Below are 25,589 nucleotides of genomic sequence, written 5' to 3'. Positions count from 1 at the left end.
TGACAGAGTGTTTGCCTAGTATATACAAGGCCCTGAGTTTGATCCCCAGTGCTGCATAAAAAGAAAAGAAAAAATTACCACAATCCCTGATGAAATAACAGCTAATGAAAACAGCAAGTAAGCAATGAACATTGGACAAAACCATTAGACAGAGTATAATGAACAGCATCACAGAGGCAGGCTGTCTCCAGAGGAGCCCAGCGTCATTGAAACCAGAACAGTGAAGCACTGCTTGTTGTCAGTGCACATCATTTCCTGGGAAGTATTCTTACTCACCCTACCACATTGAATCCAGGTACCAAATCTCTATATCCACCCTCAATTTACAGAAAATGTGGGAGAGAAACAATTTTAAATGGCACTGGAAGAAAATTAGTCAAATTCACAAAATGGAACTCTACATGCGGAATGACCCAGTTTCTAAAAGGCAATGACAGGGAGAAAATAAAAGGGTGAGAGAGGGAATGCTCTAGAATAGGAGACATATAAAAGCTATGGAAGTAAATTTCATATGTAGATTTTGTACATAATCTGAGTTGAACAAACCAATTGTAAGAGAGTGCAGCCAGACTACTAGGGAAATTTTATTCTGGACTAGGTATAACTCCAGGATTAGCTGATTTTTCGGTGTGAAAAGGCATTGTAGTTTTGCAAAACACAGATCTACTTTTCTACTTTTTCAGAGCTGTATACTGATATGTACAAAAGTGAAATGACATATTTGTAATTTATTCTAAAATGCAGCAGTAGAAGAAAACGGGAATACATGAAGTTTCAGGATCTTGGCAACTGTTGAACGTTTGTGATGGGATATGAGAGTTCATTGTTCTGCTTTTGAGAATGCGCATTTTCATAACAAATTTTAAAGAGTTTTTTTTAAATTATGTATAGGAGAGTGGTATAGTGAACAAGCATTAGATCTCCTTCTTCACACAGATATAAGATATGTGGGTGGAAGCTGAAACCCCCTCAGTGTTTTATTTAAAATACTCTGGGACTTGTTCATTTAAGGACTTAGGCAGGCCACGTGCCCACCAGAGATCTGGCCCCAGAGTGCGCAGGAAAAAGTTCAAATCAGCAACTGTCACAGGTGGGAACTCTGTAAGACCAAAGTTTGAAAAGCTTTTGTTTTTCTTTTTCCTTTTTAAGTAGGGAATACTTTTCGATCTACCCTTAGGGGTATCTGTAATTTTCGCAGGATAAGCATTAACCGAGCAAGCCAAGAAGAACCAAAGGTAGGCCTTCCCGCCTATTCCCTAGAAGCGGGATGAGAGAGGCAGGACTAGGCAATGAGACCCCCAAGTTCTGGGCCTGCGTGAGGTCAGCCTAGAGGCGCGCGGGGCTCTTTCCCGCCTCGGCTGGGCGAACGGAAAAAACAACGTGTGGCCCCGCCAGCCACAGGAGCTCCCAGCCCTTGACAACTTCCTTGCAGTCGCTGTACAGGCAGATAGATGCATTTTCAGAGCACGCTTCCGAGGTGACCAACACCTCTCCAGGAAGCCCGCCTTTCGCTGGGCATCGTTACCAAGCGGTCCTCGCGAGCACTCGGCCCGCCGTTCCCCAGGAGCCCCTCGTTGTTGCACACCTGGATGGTTCTCGCCTGCAGGCCAGCACAAACAGAATGTTGAGAGGAGTTCGTCAGCCAACCTTCTTCAGCCCGCAGCGACTATCACCAGGCTGTCACCATCGCCAGCCAGGCCAGCACCTTCGGGGCTCTATGACGTCGGCGAAGCTCCACCCTGGCCACGCCCCTCCAGGCGGAGCCAATGGGAGCGCGAGGCGGGCAACTTGCCCCTTCGCCACGCCCCTCCGGCGGAGCCAATCAGAGGGCCGGGCCGCTCCGCCCTCCAGGGGCCCGCAAGGGCTGGCTCCTTCGCGGCGGGGCGCGATGGACCCAAGCCCCGAGCCTGCTCATCTCCGCGTCCGCCGGGACCGGCCGCCGCCAGCTGAGTCGAAGCTGCCGGTGAACTACGAGGAGGAGCTGTACGACTGCCTCGACTACCACTACCTGCGTGACTTCCCGGCCTCCGGGGCGGGGCGCAGCAAGGGCCGGACGCGGCGCGAGCAGGAACTGCGCACCAACCGGCCGGTGCCCGGCGGCCACGAGCGCAAAGTCGCGCAGAGGCTCCTCAACGGCCAGCGCAAGCGTCGCCAGCGCCAGTTGCAGCCCCGGCCGCGCACTTGCCTCGCCTAAGCGCTGTAGGTGCAGACCGCGACCCGGGGCCGTCTTCCCGCCGGGGCTGCCCGGCCACGCTGCAGTACGCTCGCCTCTCATGGCTGTCGCTGTAGGGGTGCAAAGCCGCCTTCCGCCAGCCACACCGCAGCCGGGCCCAAAGCCGCCTTCCGCCAGCCACACCGCAGCCGGGCCCAAAGCCGCAACGAAGCGCAGGAACCCGCTTGGAAGACAGGAGCGCTCTTCCAGCGCTCACATTCACACTAGAGTACTGATTTCTTTTTCTGTCTGATTTTCTACAGGATACTCAAAGGACCCGTAAAAGTATTTTCACTTAGTCCAGCTGTAACTGTGGTCCTCCATGTTGCTCAACAGAACTTTTCGACATCCTTAAGTTTGCTGCTTCAATCTTTTCCTTACCAATTGTTAATTAAGTAACGTCCAAGTGGGTATGCCTTTTAGAGTTTTTAATTAAAACAGAACAGCAAGAATGGCATTTTCAACTCTTCTGGGCTTTTTTTCCCTCTTCTAGTTACTATAGTAACTCGTTTCTGGTGCATAAATACTTGGGTTCTTATATGCAAAGAAGAGATCATAGAGACGGATGGGGGAGACCAAAGAGGAATTTGTACAAGATTTCTATCCAAATGTCACAGACCACACTGAAGGTTTAAAATTTGTTATAATAGGACACACTCAACAGTAGGTAGGTTCTCTGCACTTAACTGATGTCCTAACAATCCTTTGAGGTAGATGCAGCTATCCCCACTTTAGAGAAGAAATTCTAAGGCACAGTGAGTTCAAGTAACTTTCCAGAGATTACACAGCTAATTAGGCAGTAGACCTTGTTTAGTATAGCAGTAAATAGTTCATTCAGTTTTAACCAGAATTTTTCTACATGGTATGCAAACCATACTGGAGTTGAACACTTTTCTGAAAATGCAAAGTATTTTGTGGTTGCAGATATCTATAATCCCAGCTACTCTGGAGGCTAGAAGATCACAAGTTGGACGCAAGCCTGGGCAACAAGTCAGACACTGTCTCAAAAAAAGCCTTGGAATGTAGCTCAGTAATAGAGTCCTTGACTAGCGCTGATGAAGCCCTGGATTGGATCCCCAGTACATCTCCCCTGCAAAAAAAGGGAAAGAAAAAATGAAAAAATTTACAGGAGGCTCATTTTCCTTAAGCTAACTGATAAAGGAATAATGAGGAGCTGGGTACAGAGGTGAAGCCTGTAATTCCAGTGACTCTTTAATGGCCAAGGTAAAAGGATCACAAGTTTGAGTCAGCCCCAGCAATTTAATTAGGCCCTTCTTCAAAAAATGAAAAGGGGCTGGGTAAAGTGCTCACCTGTAATCCAGCGATTCCGGAGGCCAACAAAGGAGGATTGGAAGTTCAAAGCCAGCTGCAGCAATTTAGCAAGGCCCTAAACAACTTAGCAAGACCCTGTGTCAAAAGAGAGAAAGCTGGGCATGTGGCTCATGATAAAGTACCCCTGGGTCCAATCCCCAGTACCAAAAATAAGTAAAAGGGGATATAGTTCTGTGGTACAGTGCTCCTAGTTCAATCTCCAGTACAAAAAAAAAAAAAAAAAAAAGGCAGCTTTTTTTCAAATGCATTTTCAAATTTATAATTTTCCCCAAGATACAGGAAGTGTTTTAGGCAGGCTTGGTGGTGCATTCCTGTAATCCCAGCAACTCCAGAGGCTGAGGCAAGTTTGAGGACGGCCTGGACAACTCAGCAAGGTTCTAAACTCAGTGAGATCCTATCTCAAAATAAAATGGCTGGAAATGTAGCTCAGAGGTTAAGGGCTCTTGAGTTCAATCTCCAGTACCAAAAAAAAGAAAAGTTTAAAGTGCCCCAAACCAGCAGATAAAGGCATTCACTTTTCCAGCATCAATTTTCCTTAGCTGTTCGACAGTGTTGTATGTTTCAGAACCACTCACAAACTCCATGTTTAAGGACAAGAGTTGAGTTACAATTGTAAAATTATGCAGAATATGGCAGGCTGACTGTCCTCTTTAGTCTGCATTCAGGCAGGCCTTCTGCACCTATCAATGCGTCCTTGATTGGGACAGAAGATAATATATTGAAAGGAACAGCTCATGTGAATACTGGCTGAGATAATCTGCCACTCTGGCATCCAGAAAACTTTTGAGTGGTAACTAACTCAGTTTCCACCAAGCTCGTTTTCTCATTTGTAAAGTGGAAATGATATTGGTTCACCTTGCAAAACTGTATTACAGACAGAATGTAGAAAGCATCTAACACAGTTAAGAGCCAGCACATGACAGGTACTCAAATGAGTGGTAGCTAATTTTAAATTTATAGAATATCTTTCTTCTACTTGAGTAATCTTAAATTTTTTCACTTACTACTTTAATTCTTCTGCTAAAATGTCTCCAGCAATGTAGTATGGTAGTAGTCTGGCTTTGGAGGTAAGCACTATGGAGCCTTGGACAAGTTATTTAAAATCTAAGCATCTTTCCCTTACCTATAAAATGGTAGTAATTGTAATGTCTCTAGTGTAAATGAAATACTGAGTATAAAGCTCTTAGTACCAGGGCTAGGGACATAACTTAGTTGGTAGAGAGCTTGCTTCACATGTACAAGGCCTTGGGTTCAATCCCCAGGACCACTTTAAAAAAAAAAAAAAAAAAAAAACTCTAGTACCATACACACAGCAGGCGTTAATTTTTTTTCCAGTATCAGGGATTGAACCCAACTCATACAAGCTAGGCAAGCACATTCTGCCACTGAGCTACATCCCCAACCCCTTTTTAATTTTTATTTTGAGACAGGGTCTCGCTAAGTTGCCCAGGATAGCCTCAAACTTGAAATTCTCCTGCCTCAGCCTCCTGCGTAGCTTGAATTACAGGCATGTGCCCCATGCCTAGCCTAAAGGTAATTTTTAATAATGTTTTCATTGCTTGGTCCCCCTTCTACCTCTCAAATATAATGTACAAATTGGCTCTGTGGTACAATGGATAGAGCATTGGACTTCTAGCCAAACCTGCAGTAGCCATTCAAATACCATGTCCAGATTAATCTTCCTAGAGAAAATTTTAATCATACAAAAACCCTCAATGGCTTCTCTAACCATATAATGTAAAAAGCTTGAAATCCTTATATTGTCCTAAAAATCATATATTGGATTTTAACTTAAAACTTCACTTAATTACTTGTTTGTATAGTTCTTAGTACTTTCAGATCAGCAGTTCCAGCTGTTATTTTTTTGTCAGATATGTGAAAGGCACTATATTTGTATATCTCAGTTCTCCAAAGAAAAATGACATGTAGAGCAACTTACCATTTTGGTTCTTCCACAGCCAACTGTTAAGTACAGCATGCCCAGACAGTGGCCGTGTCAAACCGACACTCTGTAAGATGATCTGCTTAATAGAGTTTGCTTGTTTTAGATGCTAGAACTTTTTAATTAAATTTAAAACATGGTGGCTGTAGAAAAATGTGTATTATATACTGCTGTGTAACAAATTACTTCAGACTTAGTGGCTTAAAACAAGTCACATACTGCTTAACCAGTGGATGTGTTCTGGGAAATGCACTAGGCAATTTCCTTGTTGTATGAACACAGTGGTGCACCTGCACAAATGGAGATGGCTAGTGCCACTTGACAGTGCAGTCTTCTTGACTGTACTCACCTCAGAGTCAATCTGGGTCATCCTGACTCAGGTGTCTCCTGAGGCTGCAGTTAAGCTGTTGGCTCACAGACCTCTGATAGCTGTTTCCAAAATGGCATACTCCAGTGACTGTGACAGGCCTCAGTTCTTTGCCACATGAGGCTCTATCCAAAGGCTGCCTGGGTTTCGTGGCATGACATCTGGCTTTCCTCAGAGTGAGGAACCCAAAGAGAGTGAGTGTAGACTCCAGTAAGATTGGCAGCCATTCTGAAGTCAAACAACAACAAGTGCTGGCGAGGATGTGGGGAAAAGGGTACACTTGTACATTGCTGGTGGGACTGCAAATTGGTGCGGCCAATTTGGAAAGCAGTATGGAGATTCCTGGGAAAGCTGGGAATGGAACCACCATTTGACCCAGCTATTGCCCTTCTCGGACTATTCCCTGAAGACCTTAAAAGAGCGTACTACAGGGATACTACCACATCGATGTTCATAGCAGCACAATTCACAATAGCTAGACTGTGGAACCAACCCAGATGCCCTTCAATAGATGAATGGATAAAAAAATGTGGCATTTATACACAATGGAGTACTATGCAGCACTAAAAAATGACAAAATCATGGAATTTGCAGGGAAATGGATGGCACTAGAGCAGATTATGCTAAGTGAAGCTAGCCAATCCCTAAAAAACAAATGCCAAATGTCTTCTTTGATATAATGAGAGCAACTAAGAACAGAGCAGGGAGGAAGAGCAGGAGGAAAAGATTAACATTAAACAGAGACATGAGGTGGGAGGGAAAGGGAGAGAAAAGGGAAATTGCATGGAAATGGAAGGAGACCCTCAATGTTATATAAAATTACATATAAGAGGTTGTGAGGGGAATGGGGAAAAAAACAAGGAGAGAAATGAATTACAGTAGATGGGGTAGAGAGAGAAGATGGAAGGGGAGGGGAGGGGGGATAGTAGAGGATAGGAAAGGTAGCAGAATACAACAGTTACTAATACGGCATTATGTAAAAATGTGGATGTGTAACCGATGTGATTCTGCAATCTTTGTAATGTTTTGAACAACCAATTTAAAAAAAAAAAAGAGTGAGTGTAGAGGCAGCTGCAGAACTCTTATGAACTAGTTTCCAAAGTTAGACCTTCACTTTTGGATTTTCCTGTCAGGAGTGAGTCGCTATATACCACCCATATTCAAAGTGAGAGACATAAAGCTCCATCTTTTAAAGGGAATGTCTAAGGATGTGTGGATGCATTTTAAACTACCATGGTATGTTTCATTATTGTGTATTCATTGCAGAAAAATTGTAATTCCAGTACTCAATTGTGGGGAGTCGTTCTGAATGACCATGCCTTCCAGTGCTGAAGCACAAGGCTCTGACCAGTCACTACATTTCGTGGTGACTTGGGAATTGTCCCAGCTTGGATAGCAAGGCAGGTCTTCAGGTGTAGGCGTCATCTGCAGGGGTTGAGCTACACTCACCTGCTCCCTTGTAATCCTATCTCTTCTGCCATTTTATGGATAGAATTTTCTAACAGTGCCTCCCCCCCAAATAAAAGCTGACTTCCAACCATGCTCTCCCTTTTGGGGAGCCTGAGGCTAAGAGCCTGGGGAAGCCATCCTGAAGATTGTGTAAAGGTAAATGTGTCTGTTTTATTTTGCGTCACCACAGATTCATACGACCTTAGTTCAGCTGCCCGTGCTGGATGGGGGTGGCAGTTGGCGTCCCAACAGGGACACTCAATGTGAATTTGTAGGTTTGACTTGGGTTGAGCGCACTTTAAAAATTCAGAGAAACGTGTTTTGGGTTGTGAAAGAAGCAGATAAATGGAGAGTAAGGGACATTAAAAAATTAACATGGGCCATTCCACATCTTCAGGAAAAAAAGAGATTTATCTGATGATCCTGGAGACTTTAAACTAAAATCAAAAAGAGCCCAGCTAGCTCAAGCAACCTAGTTCAGCTGCCCATGCTAGATGGGGATGGCACTCAGTTGGGTGTATATGTACTTTAAAGTTTTCAAAATAAACTGTGAAAAACACTTTATAAACTGCTCTTGCACTTAATATACTGTGACGACTCCAAGCACTGCAGTCCCAGTGACTCACTAGACTGAAGCAAGGGGAACTTATGGTTTGAAGCTGGCGAACGCAACTTAGGGAAACCCTGTTTCAAACAATAAAAAAGGACTGGGGATGGAATGTATCATATAAATATGTATATAGATATATCATATAGATAGACATGTATATAGATGTATCATATAGAGGTGTATATAGATCATGTCAAATGTTCTTTTATAAATTTTTTCCATGCTGGAGATTGAACCCAGGGTCTTGCTCATGATAAGCAAGCACTATGACACTCAGCTATGTCAGGTGTGGTGGTGCACGCCTATAAGTCCATCAATCTGGGAGGCTGAGGCAGGAGGATCCCAAGTTCAAGGGCAGCCTCAATAATTTAGTGAGATCTTAAGCAACTTAGCAAGACCCTGTCTCAAAATTAAAAAATAAAAAGGGGATGTAGTTCAGTGATTAAGCACCTTAGGTTCAGTCCCCAGTACCAACAATACCGAGCTACATCCCTAGCACCCTTTCATAACTTTAATGACAGTGTACATTTCATCATATTTAACTTATAAATAATTCTTTATTGTAGTATGCTTAAGTTGTTTACAGGTTTTCTCTGTTAAATGAACATTCCTACAGCTAATTTCTACAATCAGGAATATTATGCAATTTAAATTTTCCTGTTAGGGCTGGGGATGTAGTTTAGTGGTGGAGCTCTTGCCTATCTTTTAAAGGCCCTGGGTTTGATATCTGCCTCTGGAAAAAAATTCTGATGCCATTAGGTGTAGTAACACATCTGTAGTCCTATGATAGCTTGAGCCCAGGATTTAAAAATTTTTTTTTTAATTTTGTTTTATACGACAACAGAATACATTACAATTCATATTATGCACAGAAAGCACAATTTTTTCATATCTCTGGTTGTACACCCAGAATTTAAAAAAAAATTTTAGTTGTAGATGGACACAATACCTTTTATTTATTTTATGTGGTGCTGAGGATTGAACCCAGTGCCTCATAAATGCAAGGCAAGTGCTCTACCACTGAGCCACCACCCCAGCCCTTGAGCCCAGGATTTTGAGGACAGCCTTGGCAAGGCAGCAAGAACCCTTCTCAAAACAAAAATAGAAACAGTCTTCTCTAAATGATAGTACTAAAAATAAAATTGTTGCCTATTGCCTAATTTGAGAATTTTTACTGCAATCATTGAGTCCGTTTACCTAAATTTCTTATCTATAACAACTTTTAAGTTTCTTGGTTCAAATTTTGATCACTGTAAGTGAATTTAGGTGGGGGGCTTAACAATAAGGGGACTGAACCCAGGGCACTCTACCACTGAGTCACATTTCCAACCTTTTTTGTAGGGTCTCCCTGCGTTGCTGAAGCTGGCAACTTGTGATCCTCCTGTCTCATCCTTTTGAGCCACTGCTCTTGTTTATGGATCTTAATACAAAAATTCTCAACAAAAAAACTAGCAAACGAGGGGCTGGGGTTGTGGCTCAGTGGTAGAATGCTCGCCTAGCATGCATGAGGCACTGGGTTCGGTCCTCAGCACCACGTAAAAATTGTGTCCAACTACAACTAAAATAATAATAATAATAAAACTAGCAAACTAGATTCAGCATTGTTAACAGTCTTATACAACAATACCCACCTCTTTTCACTGTTTTATGGTTCTTACTAGTTGTCATAGCAACTCTCAACTCTTGGTGCCGGGTGTGTGGGGTTGTCATTTAGCAATCAGACAAGACAATAATGAAGTTAGAGGTTGCCTGGGTCACTCTGGCAACACCTTAGATCCAGTCAGTCTTGGCTAGCCCACCTGACCCACCAGCATCTGCTGCTCAAAAACAAAGTTTGCAAGATGGCCCACACCTAAATTCCAGCTACAAGGAATTAAAATTAAAAGGGCCTCAAAATTTAAAGAGCCAGAGATGTGGCTCGGTGGTTGAATGACCTGGACTCGATAACCAAAAAGAGAAAAAAGGAAAAAAAAAAAAAAAAAAAAAGCAAGATCAGGATGAGGCAGCTAGGTTCCACGGGCAGGTCAAGAGCAGGGCAGGGCAACACCGCCGCCACCCGGCAGGCCCCGGCCCACCGCCCCTCTAGCGCGGCGGTCTCGCCTTCTGCGCCTTCTTCGCATCACCACTGCCTGACTCAGGGAGGCTCTGGGGTTCCCCTCCCTGAAACACAAGCTCCGCGAAGGCAGATCTGGGGTGTGTGTCTGTGTGTAATTACTACTATCTGCGGTACTGCGGACGGAGCCCGGGATCGCTGCTAGTCACCGCGGGGTGAGCCTCGCGGCCCGGGGAAGTCACGCCGGGACCGCGGCGTGCGGACGCTGTCCCGCTCCGGACCGTAACCGCACGGCGGCACGCAGAGGGGCTGTAGTGACGGACACGAGGCGCTCATGCCGCGCGACCTTAGCGGGGTCACACGGACACGCGGCTTCCTTGCGCTTGTCTCCTGAATCCATTCTCGAAACCCTCGCGAGGAACCCAAGGCCGCAGCCTCTCTGCTCGCGCCCAACACGCCCAGCAACAACTTCCGGTCTCCCAGAGCGCCGGCGCCCGCTCATGACGTCACTGCGCTGCCAAGCCGTAGTGACGTCTTGCTCTTCCGGTGACCTTCAGGGCCCGTGGACGTCGGCGCCCGGCCCCTGCCTACGCGCTGATTGGTTGCGCCCCGGACAGCCCCATCCCCAGCTTCCGCTAGCCTTCGGAGGTGGTCACCTGCGCACTGCACTTCGCCTTCTGGACGCCGAGCAGTCGGGAACTTACCATGCCGCGTGGAAGCCGGAGCCGCACTTCGCGCGTGGCGCCCCCAGCCAGGTGAGGCCCCGCGGGGCGCGGGGCCCCTGCCTGGACGCCCGGCTGCTGGCTGCGGGACGCGGGGTCGCGGGGCGGGCGGGTTAGGGTTAGGGTGCGGGGAGCGCAGGGCACGTCGTCTCCTGTTGTGGTGCGGGACTCGCCGGTGCGGCTGTCACGCGGGGGCGCGAGCTCACCCGGGCGCTCCGCGGGAGGGACTTGCGGGGAGGGGACCCGAAGGCTCCGAGGGCCTGACCTGGGCTAAGGGTGGCGCAGCGGTGTTTGACGCTCCGGTGGGAATGCTGGGAGCGCCGGTGGCCGCGGGTGGGAGCCCCGGTACGTGCTGCAGCCCGGCAGTCGCCGGCGCTGGCCGCCTTCCAGTCCAAAACGAGATGCCAGCCCAAACTTCTCCCCAGCCGAGCCTCCTGTGGTTTGAGGACGGGTCTCGCGGTGTTGCCCAGGTTGCTCCCGCACTCGTCCCGAGCGACCCTCGAGTTCGGTTTCCTGGGGACAGCCCAGGGCTAGAGCCTTCGAATGTAGCTGGCACGGTGAGGCTCGCTTTGGTTCTACTGAGATTCTGATATCCCCCAACATAGCCTCTCTAAAGAAATTTTCTCCTGGCCAGGCACCTGTAATCCCAGCGACTCTGGGGGCTGAGGCAGGAGGATGGCAAGTTAAAGGCCAGCTTCAGCAATTTAGCAAGTTTGGAAGTAAAGAATAAAGCACCCCGCGATTCAATCCCCAGTGCAAACAAAAGAAAATGAATTTATTACTTAATATTTAATATAACTTAATTTTTTTAGCCCACTGTATCAAAAGGCATCATGACATTTTAAATTATATGAAGTAATTCTTGGAAGTTTCAGTAGAACTTAAGCTCCACCAAGGCAGAGGTTTTTGCCTCTGTTATATTCCCAGCCTCTGCAATACTGCTGCCTAATGTTTGAGTAGATGAATTCTAGGTTTTTTTCTTCCTTCATTGTCTTTTCTTGGTGGCACCAAAGACTGATGCAGGTGCTTTAGTGCTGAGCTTCCCCGCCCTTTTATTTTTTTCATTATGAATGTTGGAATAAATGTGTTTTGAAAAGATTCTGTGACCTATATGAAAACTTTGAAATGGTTGCAGGAGTGGGGATGGGAAGAGAGTTCATTTTTAAGTTGACAGTTCACAAAACCAGTTAGAAGTACTTCATCCTTGTTCCTTTTTCTCACAGCCGGGCCCCTCAGATGAGGGCTGCACCCAGGCCAGCACCAGCAGCTCAGCCACCAGCTGCAGCCCCACCAGCTGCAGTCGGGTCTCCTGCTGCAGCACCCCGGCAGCCAGGTCTGATGGCCCAGATGGCAACCACTGCAGCTGGTGTGGCAGTGGGCTCTGCTGTTGGGCACACACTGGGCCATGCCATCACTGGAGGCTTCAGTGGAGGAGAGCCCGCAAAGCCTGATATCACTTACCAGGTATGTTTGGAGAAAATATAATTGTTTATAAGTTCCTTATGCCTAGGAATTGTCTTTAAGGTTAGAATCTACAATACCATTAATAGAAAGTGTGTTGTCAAAAGCCCTATTAGTGATTCAGACCAGCACCAAAAAGTACTGTACAAATTGTGTTTCTTCCCAAGGTGTACAGTTGGGACAGTCCAGCCTGACTCCCTGTAAAATAGCCATTCGAATATTTAATCTCAATGATTTTCCTTATTAATCTAATCTCAATATTAAGTAATCAAAAATTTGCTTTGTGATCCTTTGCCTGATATTTTCCAGCACCTCTCTGAAGTGTGTGGATTTTCTTTACTAATGAATACAAGTTGGGACTCTATAATTCCTGTGTTCTTGAAACTCACCCCTATTTTTCCTCCATCGAGTTTCATTGGAACTTACTTTCTTTTTTTTTTTTTTGCCTGTGTGGGTGTTGTACTGGGCTACCTCCTCGGTATGTTTTATTTGTATTCTGTTCATTTAGTAGGGCCTCACACATGCTGGGCAGATGTTTTATCACTGAACTGTAACCACAGCCCCATTTAATCTTGATGTGCCAAGATAACCATTCTGCCTTATTTGCTTTTGTATTCATGAAACTTTCTTATTGCAGCTGAAGTTTTATTAAAATTCACTTGCTTTCTGCCTCTTGATATTTTTCACTTTCAGTGTTATTACGTGGACACTTTGATTAATTTGTATTTGATCCTGGTTGTTTCCCCAGTTAACTGCAAAAACTGTAGCGATTTTCTTTCTCAGTAGTTACCAAATGTTTTGCCTTGACTTTACAGGAGCCTCAGGGAACCCAGCCAGCACAACAGCAGCAGCTTAGTGACCCTTGCTTTTATGAGATAAAACAATTTTTGGAGTGTGCCCAGAACCAAGCTGATGTTAAGCTCTGTGAGGGTTTCAATGAGGTGTTGAAGCAGTGCAGAATTGCTAATGGTAAGTGATTGAGCAGGCTTGCATGTGCTTAGTTTACAGTAGTATTCCTGAGCCTGTGGTACTTAGGGAGTCTGTTGATAAATTACACCAACAAGTTAGAAGAAGTATTGTTTAAATTTCTCTGTGCTTTCACCAGCTGTGTTCTAACTATGACCCTTCCTTAAGCAAGTATAAATACATGTGAGTGGTCTCTTAGCCTTAAGGCTGTGAGTATAAAATTACATTAAGTTCCTCAAACTCTTGAGATTGGCTTTCTGAAATTCGTAGTCAACTTACTTTTGTGTAAGTGTCTCCTGCCTGTTTTAAGAATTTTATTTTTCCTCCTTCATTTAGGTAGGAAGTAGGGGAAAATTTTAAATCCTTTTAGGTGGTTGAAATATGGAATTAAGAGATTGCCTGTCCAAGAGTGTCAGAAGACTTGTTGGCATTACATACAGTACCAGAGTAGCTGAATTTCTCCCTCAGAACTTTGTTCCTAGAAGCACACGCACCTAGTCTTTTTCTGTTGAGGCAGCTGGAGAGTTGAAACTTTGTTACTTGAAAGAAGCTTTCAGTAGCTTATCTCAGACATTTGTTTTGTCAGTATCTGCAGCTAGTGTACTTCTAACTTACATTTTCTGTTTGCAGGATTAGTCTAATCAAGAAGTTCAAATTGAAGAATTGGAAAATCGGCTCTGATGACCAAGTTACTTTAACATAAAAATGTAATTGATAGTGAAAGTATGAATATAAAACTGCAATGTAAAGCCTCATTTAATAGCTTCAGTTTTTGTGAATGGCAGCAAATGAGTATTCTAACTGTATGGAAGTTCACAGAGTTGGGACTGGCAAATATGTGGCCTCCTGAAGTCAGCTGTTCTGATGTTCTTTGAGTATTAGAATAAAATGATTTTTCTCCTGAGGTTTGTGGTGATGGTCGGTCTTTAAGTATGAGTTCATAAATTAGATCTGCATGCCAAACATGATGAATCTCACAACAGAACACAGTAGTCTCCATGGGTCTCCATTCCACTCTTCTCTAGGCTTTGGATGCTAAATTAGTATCCACCTGGAGGGTCTGACAGCTGCCTGAGGGGTGCATCAGGAGGAGCATGCAGGCCTGCCTTGGGGGCTGGGGTGTGAGGGCCAGGTAGTGTGCGTGCCTAGCTGCCTGAGGCCTCAGGTTTGATCTCCAGCACCACAAAAAGTAACAAATCCTAAAAAATACTGTTGTAAAGGAGTGACTGGCAAAGGAGATGCAGCCTCAGGCTTCCTACTAGATGGGTTTCCTGGGGCCAGGTCAGTACTGCGTTGTCCCCCAGTGTGTCCACTCACCTCAAACTCCCCTCCCTGTGTCCCAGGTCATTTTTAAGTTTTAGATGACACAACACCTTTATTTATATGTGGTGCTGAGGAATGAACCTAGTGCCTCACGCGCACAGCTCCAGACCCCTCACGCCATTTTTAAGTGAAAGAAACCTAGCTACATCCCTCGTGGAAAGCTCAAATTTTCATTTTCTTTTAGGAGTTGATCTTCCCTCATTTTCTGCAGTTTGTATTCTCAAAAGTACCTTTCAGTTATGGTGTAGCTCAGTGGCAGAGCATTTGCCTAGCATGTGTAAGGTCCTGGGTTCAGTCTCCAGCACCATATAGACAAACTGTTGATGAACCTAGGACATGTCCTTGTCCCTGATCCAACAACGAGGACATGGTTTTGAGAAAAAGGAATAAGGTTTATTGCTGGGCTGAGGGTATAGCTCAGTTGGTAGAGTGCTTGCCTCACATGCACAAGGCCCTAGGTTTAAAAAAGAAAAGGTTTATTGGTTTGCGAGCAAAGGAGAAACACAGGGGACTCCTGTCCTACAGGCTGTGATTCTGCCCCTCAGCCAGAGCATCTTAAAGAGATGACTCAAAGGCCACATTCCATGTGTTCTCTGGAGTTGCAATTCACTTGTGAATTTGGGAGATAGACATTTCTGAGATCTTCTGGTACCCTCCAAAGTCTGGACTACTTTGTTCCTATGGTGGGTGTGTACTCAGGACAGATTAACTCTGCCTAGATTAGGGAGAGGGGGAGAGATTAAGAAGGAACTGGGAGAGAGGAGGAGAAAGAAATGTCCATTTTTAAAATAAGTAGTAGGGGCTGGGGTTGTGGCTCATTGGTAAAGTCAGTTTCAACTCCTTTCTTTTTTGTTTTTGTGGTGCTGGATTGAACCCAGGATTTTGTGTATGCAAGGCAAGCACTCTCAACTGAGCTATATCCCCCGCCCTTTATCTCCTTTCTTTATGGCAATTCAGAATGTGAGTTGATGGGCTGATGTGGAAAGACTCCTGGCTCCCACTGCATTGGCTTAGTGTAGGCCTTTCTACTACTTACTTGGTGACCTCAAGCAAGTCACACTAGAATGCCTAATACCAGGATTCTTGGGTCCTGTGAGACTGAAATCCTTTTAAAATGCTGTGTGAAACACTGTGTGACAACATTCTTCCCCACTTTGGAATGTTAGGGGTTTGAGAAAAGACATAGGGTGGTTATAAGGAGAACAGGTGTCTGGCCTGGCACAGTGGTACATGCCTATGATCCCAGAGACTCCAGAGGCTGAGACACGATTGTAAATTCTAAGCCAGCCTCAGCAACTTAGTGAGGCCCTAAGCCTTGGAATCTGTCTCAAAAAGAGAAAAGGGCTGCGGATGTGGCTCAGTGGTAAAGTACCCCTGGATTCAATCCCCAGTGCCCCCCCACAATAAAAGTGGGTATCCACTAGATGCCAGCACATTGCAAATCTCATTCCTAGTTCTGTCCATCCCTTAAGATGGAACCAGTCTCAGGGGCACCCTGACATTTTTTGGCATGTGGGACTCTTTCCAGTACAAGAAGAGTGACTTGCTCAAGGTCACCAGGTAGGTAGGTGAGTAGAAGGAGGGTGTTTCAGATAAACCTGTGGAAGGCATAGCAGAGGTGAGCTCCCCAGGGGAGGGTCCCTAAGTTTTGAGGCCTGTCTTCAGGAGGGGCCCACACAGAAGGCAGTGCATGCTGGTGTCTGCCCTGTGACAGCTGCCACACCTGTGTACCAAGCTGTTCTTGACATTCAGGGGAATCACTCCCAGAGAAATGTGCATGTTCCTGACAATTCTGGCTTTGCCTCCTCTGGGCCTGGAAGCCAGGTGAGCTCCAGAAGGAAGGCCTTGCCTCGCTGTCCCATGGTCCTGGGCCACCTGCACCTCCCTTGCCCTCCACCAGGGGTTGCCCCTGGCAGGATTTGGCCCTGGGCCTAGCCCTGCTGAGCCTGGCCTGCATCCCAGGCTTGCAGTTGTGATTTATTTTTGGCACTTCAGCTTTCCGTCATCAGTTAGCAAAACCCCAAAGAAAAGCACAGGATATCTTACTCCGGCCACAAGTGTCTGCTCAGGACACAGCTTCAGCCTTCTGTTGTCCCTTCTCCTCCAGGGGCTCTGGGACCTTTGCGATTCTTCTCACATTCACTCAAGGGCCTGCCAAGACTAACAGGTGAGTGGCCAAGCAACAGGTGGGAGAGGGAGGCTGCAGGTAGAGAAATCAGAGCTCCTGGGCCCATTAGGCCCATTTTTCTTCCCTTCCAAATGCAGATAGGCCTGGGAGTGTGGCCACACCGATTCCTGAAACACTGCCGGGGAGTCTCTGTACACAGTGGCCCTGGTGACTGCTTTCCAACTCTAGCTCTGGCGGAGGGCTGTTATGTTCCTAAAAGACCCGACCACCCACTCCTATTTGGGAATCTTCTCCAAAGGGGCTTGGGAAAGATGTGAAAGGCTGATGGGCAGTGGATAGGAACACAAAGTTGGCTCTGCTCAGGCCTCCGAGCAGAGGGACACACACAACACACACACCAGAAAAGGTGAGCGCAGCAGGACCTGGCCCACTTGGCTGTCAGGGAATGGCCTCCTGGCATGGGTCCAGATATACCCTCTGCCCATGGAGGCCTGGGGAAGGGAGGAGCCTGGTGTTGCTCAGTTTCGAGATGCACGAATGCCCATCTTGGGAACTTGGAAGGACTTGCCAGAAAAGGGGCTTGTTTGGGGGAACATACTCTCCCGGGCTCTGTTGGTTGCTGACGGGGCAGAGGAGACCTTTGTGCAGTCCAGCCCTTGCTCCTGGCAAGGAGACTGTTGTTATTCTAAGCCTTCCTCTGGTAACCAGGCACCCAGTAGCAGGGACACCAGGCCTTCTGGAATGGTCAGCCTGGGTCCTAAGGCAGCCAGGGCTGCTGGTTGGCTGGTCAGCAAATCAGCCTCCCTGAGAGACCAGGGTGTGGTAGATGTGGGGTCAGAGGCAGCTTGTGCCCATTCTCTATCTTCCCCTCTTCCTGTTGTCTGCACTTGTCAAAGCCTGCACCTGAGATAGGAGCCCAGTTCCCTGGTCAAGTGGGCCTTCTCGGCTCCCTAGGTACAGGCTCGACTTTCCTGACTATGCTGCCCCACACTGCAGAAGAGCCACACCGGCTCAACAGTCCTCCCCATTGTTAGGTAGGACCCTGGACCACAGGCTTCCCTACCCAGCCATGGACTCTCATTTTAGGAGCAGTATCTCCCACACCCGAGCACAGAGGGCAGAGGTGATGGACGCATCCTAGGGGAGGTCACAGTCCAACGGAGATGACAGCACACACTGGCAGATTGTTCCAGAGGCTGGGCCGGGACTCGCCACCCAGCTCTGCATCCCTTAGAGCACCTGGCTCTCTGCTTGGCCAAGCATAGGCATTATGTTCTACAAAATGAAAGATGGGATGAGTGGATGAGGGAGGGATTGCAGAAGCCCTGGCTGTGGGCAAAGCAAGAGAGGAGCAACGAGAAGGGCTTCCTGAAAGGAAAGGAGGCATGATGAACAAGGATCAGATGCAAGCACCAAGTCAGGGTTCTTGCCTCTTCCACAGTTGCAGAAGAAAAACAGGACTGGTCTAGTCTCCTTCAAAGGCAAAGTAAATTGCACATTAATTTGCCCTCTGTGGTTTAGCTTGGCTCTTTCTAAAAACAAGGATGTGCTGGCCTCACTAGAGCTAACCTGATCTCTTGCCCCAGGGCTAAGCCTGGGCTTGGCCAACAATTTGCTAACCCCATCTGTGACCATAAGGAGCCTCAAGTGTCCTGAGGATCACAGGAGCATTAGCTAGTGGGAAGAAGCAAGCTGGGCTCTTTCCAAAGCTCCCAGCAGAGAGGAAGAGAAGTCACAGGGAGGAAAGGTGGTCATCACTGGGGGACCAGAAGGGGCTGGGCAGTCAGAGGCAGCTGGATTTTTTCACTAATATTTATTTTGAACATTCACTATAGGCCTGTCCTGTGCCAGAAGGTATAACGATGAATGAGAGCTGGGCACGGTGATCAACACCTGTAATCCCAGAGACTCAGAAGGTTGAGGCAGGAGGATTGCAAGTTGAAGGCGAGACTCAGCAACTTAGCAAGGCCCTAGGGCCTTAGTGAGATCCTATCTCAAAATTTAAAAATCCTTGAAAAAGGGCTGGGGACATGGATCAGTGGTGAAGCAAGCCTGGGTTCAATCCCCAGTACCAAAAAAAAAAAAAAGGTGAATGAGAAACAGTTCCAGCCCTCAGGAGCACACCACCAGTGTCAGGAGGCTGATGGCTTCTTTCTGTTCTCCTTTAGGGACCCTGGGACTCACCCTGAGGAGCTACTATGACGCGGGATGAGGGGCTGCCAGACTCTCATTCCACACAGGGCTTCTATGAGAACTATGAGCCCAAGGAGATTCTGGGCAGGTAGGAGCCACACTGTCCTGAGGAGTGCATCTGGGCTCCAGCAGGCCCTGTGGGCTGTGCCATCTCTGCTAACCCTGAACACTGACCTGTGTCCATCCCCTAAGCACTGAACCCTTGGAGAATCCTTCAGCTTAGGGGCCTGCCCTCCTGAATCCAGGACAGGAAAGAGGAATGAGATCAGAGATGTTTCCCGCAAAAGATTCCCAGGTGCTGTTGTTCAGCACATCCAAACCTGGCCTTGGGCTGGGGGTTAGGGTCAGGGATCCTAGGGAAGGCTGTAGCCCGGGGAGGGTACCCCTTCTCTCTACCTGCTGAGGAGGAGCACTGAGCCTGCCTTGCTATGCCCAGCTCTAGGAAAATCACCCCTGTGCCTTTATTTCTTCACCCCATCTCCCCCCAAAACTCACAGGGATTTGGGAAAAGTGTGAATTACAAGGGCAGAACATCCTGGCCCCGGCCTGGACCTGGGACTCCCCTGGAGTAGGGTCCCTTTTGTCACCTGTGCTCTGCACGCTAGGGGAGTCAGCAGTGTGGTCAGGCGCTGCATCCACAAGCCCACATGTCAGGAGTATGCTGTGAAGATCATCGATATCACCGGTGGAGGCAGCTTCAGCCCCCAGGAAGTGCAGGAGCTGCGAGAGGCCACACTGAAGGAGGTGGACATCCTGCACAAAGTCTCTGGACACCCGAACATCAGTGAGTGATGGCCCCAGGCCACAGCAGATACTCTGCCAGGATCCTGCTCTGAGATCCCAGGAAGGGCCATGTGACCCACTGAGTGGCTGCCCAGACTGAGGGTCTGCAGCCTCAGGGCCCCATGGCTTGGAGTCACCAACCAGCCCTTCGCTGCCGACACCAGGGTCACAGGCAGGGCTGGAGTGGGTAGGGGTGGGAAGGTGGAGTGTCAAGTCCCGGGCCTGCCCACATCCAGGTTGACTTCCTCTGACCACCAGCCTGCTCCTTCCACGTTCCCCCAGCTTTCATCCCCCGTGCCCCTGTACCCTGCCCCCTGCTACTTGAAACCAGCTAGATGTTTCCATTTCAGTACAACTGAAGGACACTTATGAGACCAATACCTTCTTCTTCCTGGTGTTTGACCTGTAAGTACCCAATCCTGCAGCCAGCCACACCGGGGCCTGCTGGAGAACCTCCACTCTGGCTCCTGCCCAGGCTGCCAGGCTTTGAAACCTGGGTCCACCACATATGGGCCAGGTGGTTTCTCTCAGTATTGGTCTTCTTATCTGTCTTATGGGAGCAATATTGGCACCGTGCTTGGCACAACGTAAGTGATACTGATTATTAACTGCAGTGACAGTTGTTCTGGGGGACACTCCATATTTATTCTAGACGTGGAGGACATGGCAATGGAAGGGCCAGACCAGGTTCTGACTTGTAGTCGAGTACATGTACATGCACATAAGGCACAGCAAAGGGTTAGGGGGACCAGGACTTCAGGCAGAGTCTCCAGGAGGTGACTTGAGTAGAGGTGTAGGGGGAAGGCATGGAAGGACCAGAGCAAAGGCCCCGAGCAGGTCTCCAGCCAAGGGAAGAGCTGGCTCGTGGGCCCCGTGGCCGGGATCTGCAAGGCCCCCGAGTAGGGGGAGTGAGCTTGTGCAGAGCAGCAGGATGTGAGGCTGGAACCAAGGAGCAGGTGCTGCAGGCACTATAGCCATGATAACCCTAACCCTGACTCTCCCCGGAGGGCCTGGTGCACCTGGGCAGGTGCTCCACCATGGAACTGTTGGTTTCTGATGAGGATCCCAGTGGCAGGATGTGGGTCAGCAGTGTGGCGGGCAGAGGCTGCATCCAAGATGTGGTTCAAAGCTCAATACCATTAGTATCAAGATCACCCCTTTGCTTGAGCTCCTTGTCACTGAGTGTCAAGTGTGAGCAACACAAAGTACTCTATGAACTGTGTTCAAACTTGTCATCGTTTTTGTTATTAAAGCTTCCCAGGGAAGGGAATGCGCTGCTCCTTGTTCCCCTCCACTGCCTTTTCACTGAGAATGTCAACCTCTGCAAAAACAAGTATGATTTCTCCATATGCAATAGTTTTAGGGACAGGGGTTACTTGAGAAATTATTCAAGTAAGTTATGTATTGCTGAAATATTTCGCATTGTAGCTATATTATGTTCAGTATTATTTTTTTAAATTTTTAATTAATTAATTAAATTTGTGGTGCTGGGAATGGACCAGGGGCACTTTACCACTGAGCTACATTCCCAGCCCTTTTCATTTTGTATTTTGAGGCTGGGCCTCACTAAGTTGCCTAGGCTGGCCTCAAACTTTCAGTCTTCTTGCCTCAGCCTCCTGAGTCTCTGGGATTACAGGTGTGTGTCACCACACCAGGCTTACTGACTTAGAGTAACAATTTAGCCTCACATGTAAGCATAAATACATGGTTAGCTCCGGGAAGGTAGAGCCTACTGAGGTGCCGTGCATGGCCCCCAGTATTCACTGGCCAATCATTGCTGCTGCTGCTGATAATGAGTTCTCCTAGTATCTTTCAAATGAACTAAAATGATAGAGACTGGGGCTGGAGGTGTATCTCAGTGATTAGAGTGCCTGCCTAACATGTGGGAGGCCTTGGGTTCAATCTCCAGCACTGGATAAAGACTGGATTCACACATTACCTTTTAGGAACACATTACAGGTACTGTGTAAAACGAGGCTCACCTCTGTAAATTCTAGGTCATCTCAAAAAGACACCCTTTCCCTTCTCAAGCTGCCAACCAAGCTGAAGGTTTTCTTCCTCTCTGTGATGCTGGCCACAAATCTGTTCCTCCATTCACTCTCCTCCCCATGGGGATCCCTTGACCCTTGGAGGGGTGGGAAGGAGGGACAGGATGTGCCTTTTCCTACTTAGTCTCAGCAGACTCTCCGAAGACCCCTCCAGACTTGACCAGCTGCTGCTCTCCCCAGTCTGCAGCACCTGCACCATCCTGTCCCACCTTTGGGGGTAGCTCAAATGTCTTTAACCTTTGAAGAGGCTGCTTGGGGAATCTATTTTTGCTGTTGCCCTCAGGAGCCCTCAGGGCATAACTAGATCATTCTAGCAGAGACCCTTTCAAGATCCTCCCAAGAGGTAAGGAGATTGAGTGGCAGTTCTTGACCCTGTAACAGGCAAACCTTCCCAACATTCAGTGTTGATTCCTCCCATTTGTCTCCTGGGAAAATTCCGGATACTTGAGTCCTTCTGATCTGCACCTGGAACCCTGGGCTCAGGGGGCCTTTCGACCTCCAGCTTTGATCTGGGTTCTGACAGGTCCCAGCCTATGATGGCACTTCCACAGACAGGGACCCCGGCACTGGTGTGCATCCCACCTTTCCAGCCTCCTCTTTTCTTCCAATTCTTGCCAAATTCTGTACTCACTCCCCCAGTTCCTCTCCCCAGACTTGGGTCCTTCAGGAGGAGTGGCAGCCCACCTTGTCCCTCTGGGAGCAGGGTGAGGGGTGATCTTGGGACAAGCATGACTAGAACCTGTTCCCACAGGATGAAGAGAGGGGAGCTCTTTGACTACCTCACTGAGAAGGTCACCTTGAGTGAGAAAGAAACCAGGTGAGGGTCTGTCTGCCCCTCTTTCCAGGCCCTTCCAGTGTCCTAGCAGCACAGGTGTGAAGTCTAGGAGGCATGGTGCCCTGTCTCAGCTGGGAGTGTGCACTGCTGTCTTGGTGCCCTGACTCCCTGGCTGGGTCTGGACTCTCCCAGCCTATCCCAAGCCCTCCTCCCTGTGCTGGCAGTGTGGCTGGTATGTGAGCTTTGCTCTCCCTGCTACTACCTGACCCTGCAGACTAGAATAACATGGGGTGGAACGCGGTCTGTCTTATGGAGTGTTTGATTTATGTGTCTACAAAGCACCAATCAAACAAATACATGAGTGAAAGGAAGACATGTAGAACAGAGGACAGAGGACGGAGACTAGGGTGGGGGAAGGGTGGGTAATGGGGACTGAAATGGAGTCAAATTCCATGCATGTATCATTTTGTCAAAATGAGCCCAACTATTATGTATAACTATAATGCTCTAGTAAAAGAAAAAACACAGCCAATTAAAAACTTTAAAAAGGAAAAAGAAAGGAGCAACATATGTGCCCACCCTAGAAAGATCATGAGAGCCCTGCTGGAAGTGATCAGTGCCTTGCACAAGCTCAACATCGTACACCGGGACCTGAAGCCCGAGAACATCCTCTTGGATGACAACATGAATATCAAGCTCACGGACTTTGGCTTTTCCTGTCAGCTGCAGCCGGGAGAGAAGCTGAGAGGTCTGGTGACATGCCAGGGGCTCAGGCTCTCTGAAGCTCTCTGGTCCTGGTCAGTTCTCCAGGACCAGAGAGCCTGGGTTTCTCCCTGCCATTTTCCACTAGAATAAAGTCCTGCCAGTGGAGGGCTAGGTGCCTCTTCAGGTTGAGTCCTCTTTCCGGGACTGCGCTGAGCCAGGTTGCCACTGCCTAAGCTCCAGGCTGGGATGGGTAAAAGGGAACCAAAAGGCAGCCCTTGGGCCTGTGTGAACCCTGCCCCTGCCCTCAGCCCTGAAGTTGGCCAGTGTTAGGCCAACCCCAGTCCCAGCCCCACTTCCTTTACATCTCCACTATATCTTTGGCCTTCCTCTTCTAAGTGCCCTCTGCCGACTGGTTCTGACAGTAACTCTTCTGCAGAGGTCTGTGGGACCCCCAGTTACCTGGCCCCCGAAATCATTGAGTGCTCCATGAACGATGACCATCCAGGCTATGGGAAGGAGGTGGACATGTGAGTGCAGGAGGTGGGGAGGGAGGAGGGACCCATGGGCAGGACTAGGTTGGAACAGAGATGCTCCCTCTCCTTCCCTGATGCTGCTAGGAGGGGCAGCCAGCCCTCCTGCACTCACCTGCCTATCTGCTAGGGATAACAAGCTGCCCTTGCACAACCCAGGTGGAGCACAGGGGTCATCATGTACACCCTGCTGGCTGGCTCCCCACCCTTCTGGCACCGGAAGCAGATGCTGATGCTGAGGATGATCATGAGTGGCAACTACCAGTTTGGCTCCCCGGAATGGGATGATTACTCAGACACCGTGAAGGACCTGGTGAGAGGCCAGGACTCCAGTCTCGTCCAGCATGGCCTGGGGAGGGGTCTTCTGATGTGCTGGGAGGGCCGCCTTGGTGCTCAGCTCCTCTCTTCTGTTCGCTCAGGTATCCCGCTTCTTGGTAGTGCAGCCCCAGAACCGCTGCACTGCGGAGGAGGCCTTGGCACACCCCTTCTTCCAGCAGTATGTGGTGGAAGAGGTGCGGCACTTCAGCCCTCGTGGCAAGTTCAAGGTATTGTCCTTCCCTTGACTTGTGGCCCTAGGGCAGGTGCTGCTGCTCCTGAGGTCTTAGCCCTAAGACACCCAGGGGCTCTCACATCCACGCTGTCCAGTGCTTTGCTCCTCACCTGGGAGGGTTCCAGCTCAACTCCTAGCTGCAGAAGAGCATGGCACCTGGCTGGTTCTGTGGGCCGGGACTGTGCAGGGCCCAGTGGGCCGCTTGGGGGACACTCTCAGCGTGGCCCCTAGGCAGGATCGCTCTGATAATGCTGGCAGGCTGGGGATGTGGGGGGCCGCGCAGGGCTGGGGTTACCCTAGGGGAGCTCTTAGAGCAGGTACTTCGCAGGCCATTGCGCTAACCGTGCTGGCTGCAGTGAGGATCTACTACCAGTACCGTCGCGTGAAACCGGTAACCCGGGAGATTGTCATCCGCGACCCGTATGCGCTGCGGCCGCTGCGCCGCCTCATCGATGCCTACGCTTTCCGCATCTATGGCCACTGGGTGAAGAAGGGTCAGCAGCAGAACAGGGCCGCGCTCTTCGAGAACACACCCAAGGCCGTGCTCCTCTCGCTGGCCGAGGAAGACTACTGAGGGACGGTGGGGCAGGCAGCCATGAGACCCCGCATTGGCCTGTGTGCGAGGAGCACCAGGGCCCGGCTTGAATCCTCGGATGCAGGCGGCTGTCGCTGCAAGGCCTCCGCAAGACGAGCAGCGTGTGCATGTGCACCGCATAGCGATAAATGTAGAACAGGTGTGGTCTGAAACAACCACGAGTCCTCCTGCTTCTCCACGGCCCAGACTGCACCATCCCAGTTTCCTTCCATGGGGAGCCAGGGTTATTGACAGTTGGAACCCTTCCTAAGGGTGCCAGGGTGAGGATCAGCCAGGTGTGGTGGCGCACACCATGATGCCTGCGACTCTGAAGGTTGAGGCAGGAGGATGACAAGGTCAAGACCAGCCTGGGAAACATAGAAAGACCCCTGTCTCAAAATAAATAAAGAGAGCTGGGGATGGGGCTCAGGCAGGCATAAAGCAACCCTGGGTTCAATCCCCAGTACCAAAAAAGAGAAATATCTGAGATACACAATTGCAAATTTATTGATGTGGTGACATCTGATGACATGGAGCAGGTTTTTTGCTAGGGATGTTTTTAGAGGCATCAGAAGCTCCTATACAAGTAAGACATATAATTAACATCAGAAGGGAGCCAGCACAGTGGCAGGCAGCTCAGGAAGCTGAGGCAGGAGAATCATGAGTTCAAAGCCAGCTTCAACAAGAAGCAAGGCTTCACGCAACTCAATGAAACCCTGTCTCTAAATAAAATACAAAAAAGGGGATATGGCTCAGTGGTCAAGGGCCTCTGAGTACAATCCCTGGTACCAAAAAACAAAACAACAACAAAAAACATCAGAAGGGAAAGCTTCTGGATTATTTGCTTTGTGACTGCCACAATGCAC

The 25,589-nt window shown here is 48.5% G+C and overlaps 3 protein-coding genes and 1 long non-coding RNA gene across 4 annotated transcripts; all 4 read left to right on the top strand.

Annotated features, from left to right (window-relative positions):
* Positions 1-1,819: 1,819 nt before the first annotated feature.
* Positions 1,820-2,334, top strand: NUPR2 (nuclear protein 2, transcriptional regulator). The gene has a single exon (XM_081298998.1). It carries the CDS (start codon positions 1,889-1,891, stop codon positions 2,192-2,194), a length of 306 nt encoding a protein of 101 aa, XP_081155124.1. The 5' UTR covers positions 1,820-1,888; the 3' UTR covers positions 2,195-2,334.
* Positions 2,335-2,346: 12 nt separating this feature from the next.
* On the top strand, positions 2,347-7,449 carry LOC308651621. The gene is made up of 2 exons (XR_014022620.1): positions 2,347-2,879; positions 3,137-7,449. It is a non-coding gene; the product is annotated as an uncharacterized lncRNA (long non-coding RNA).
* Positions 7,450-10,550: 3,101 nt separating this feature from the next.
* CHCHD2 (coiled-coil-helix-coiled-coil-helix domain containing 2) lies at positions 10,551-14,019 on the top strand. Its single transcript, XM_081297477.1, has 4 exons — positions 10,551-10,720; positions 11,911-12,151; positions 12,964-13,117; positions 13,745-14,019. Exons 1-4 carry the CDS (start codon positions 10,671-10,673, stop codon positions 13,753-13,755), a joined length of 456 nt encoding a protein of 151 aa, XP_081153603.1. The 5' UTR covers positions 10,551-10,670; the 3' UTR covers positions 13,756-14,019.
* Positions 14,020-16,447: 2,428 nt separating this feature from the next.
* On the top strand, positions 16,448-25,203 carry PHKG1 (phosphorylase kinase catalytic subunit gamma 1). The gene is made up of 10 exons (XM_081299530.1): positions 16,448-16,604; positions 18,734-18,846; positions 19,364-19,542; positions 19,892-19,946; positions 22,341-22,406; positions 22,949-23,112; positions 23,506-23,596; positions 23,759-23,912; positions 24,019-24,144; positions 24,478-25,203. The coding sequence occupies exons 2-10, from the start codon at positions 18,764-18,766 to the stop codon at positions 24,721-24,723; spliced, it is 1,164 nt and encodes a 387-aa protein (XP_081155656.1). The 5' UTR covers positions 16,448-16,604; positions 18,734-18,763; the 3' UTR covers positions 24,724-25,203.
* Positions 25,204-25,589: the final 386 nt, after the last annotated feature.

Source organism: Spermophilus citellus, assembly GCF_964194105.1.
Source record: "Spermophilus citellus genome assembly, chromosome: 6".
NCBI lineage: Eukaryota > Metazoa > Chordata > Mammalia > Rodentia > Sciuridae > Spermophilus > Spermophilus citellus.
The sequence above is the reverse complement of the archived record's forward strand: the minus strand, read 5'-3'. Positions and strand labels throughout refer to the sequence as shown.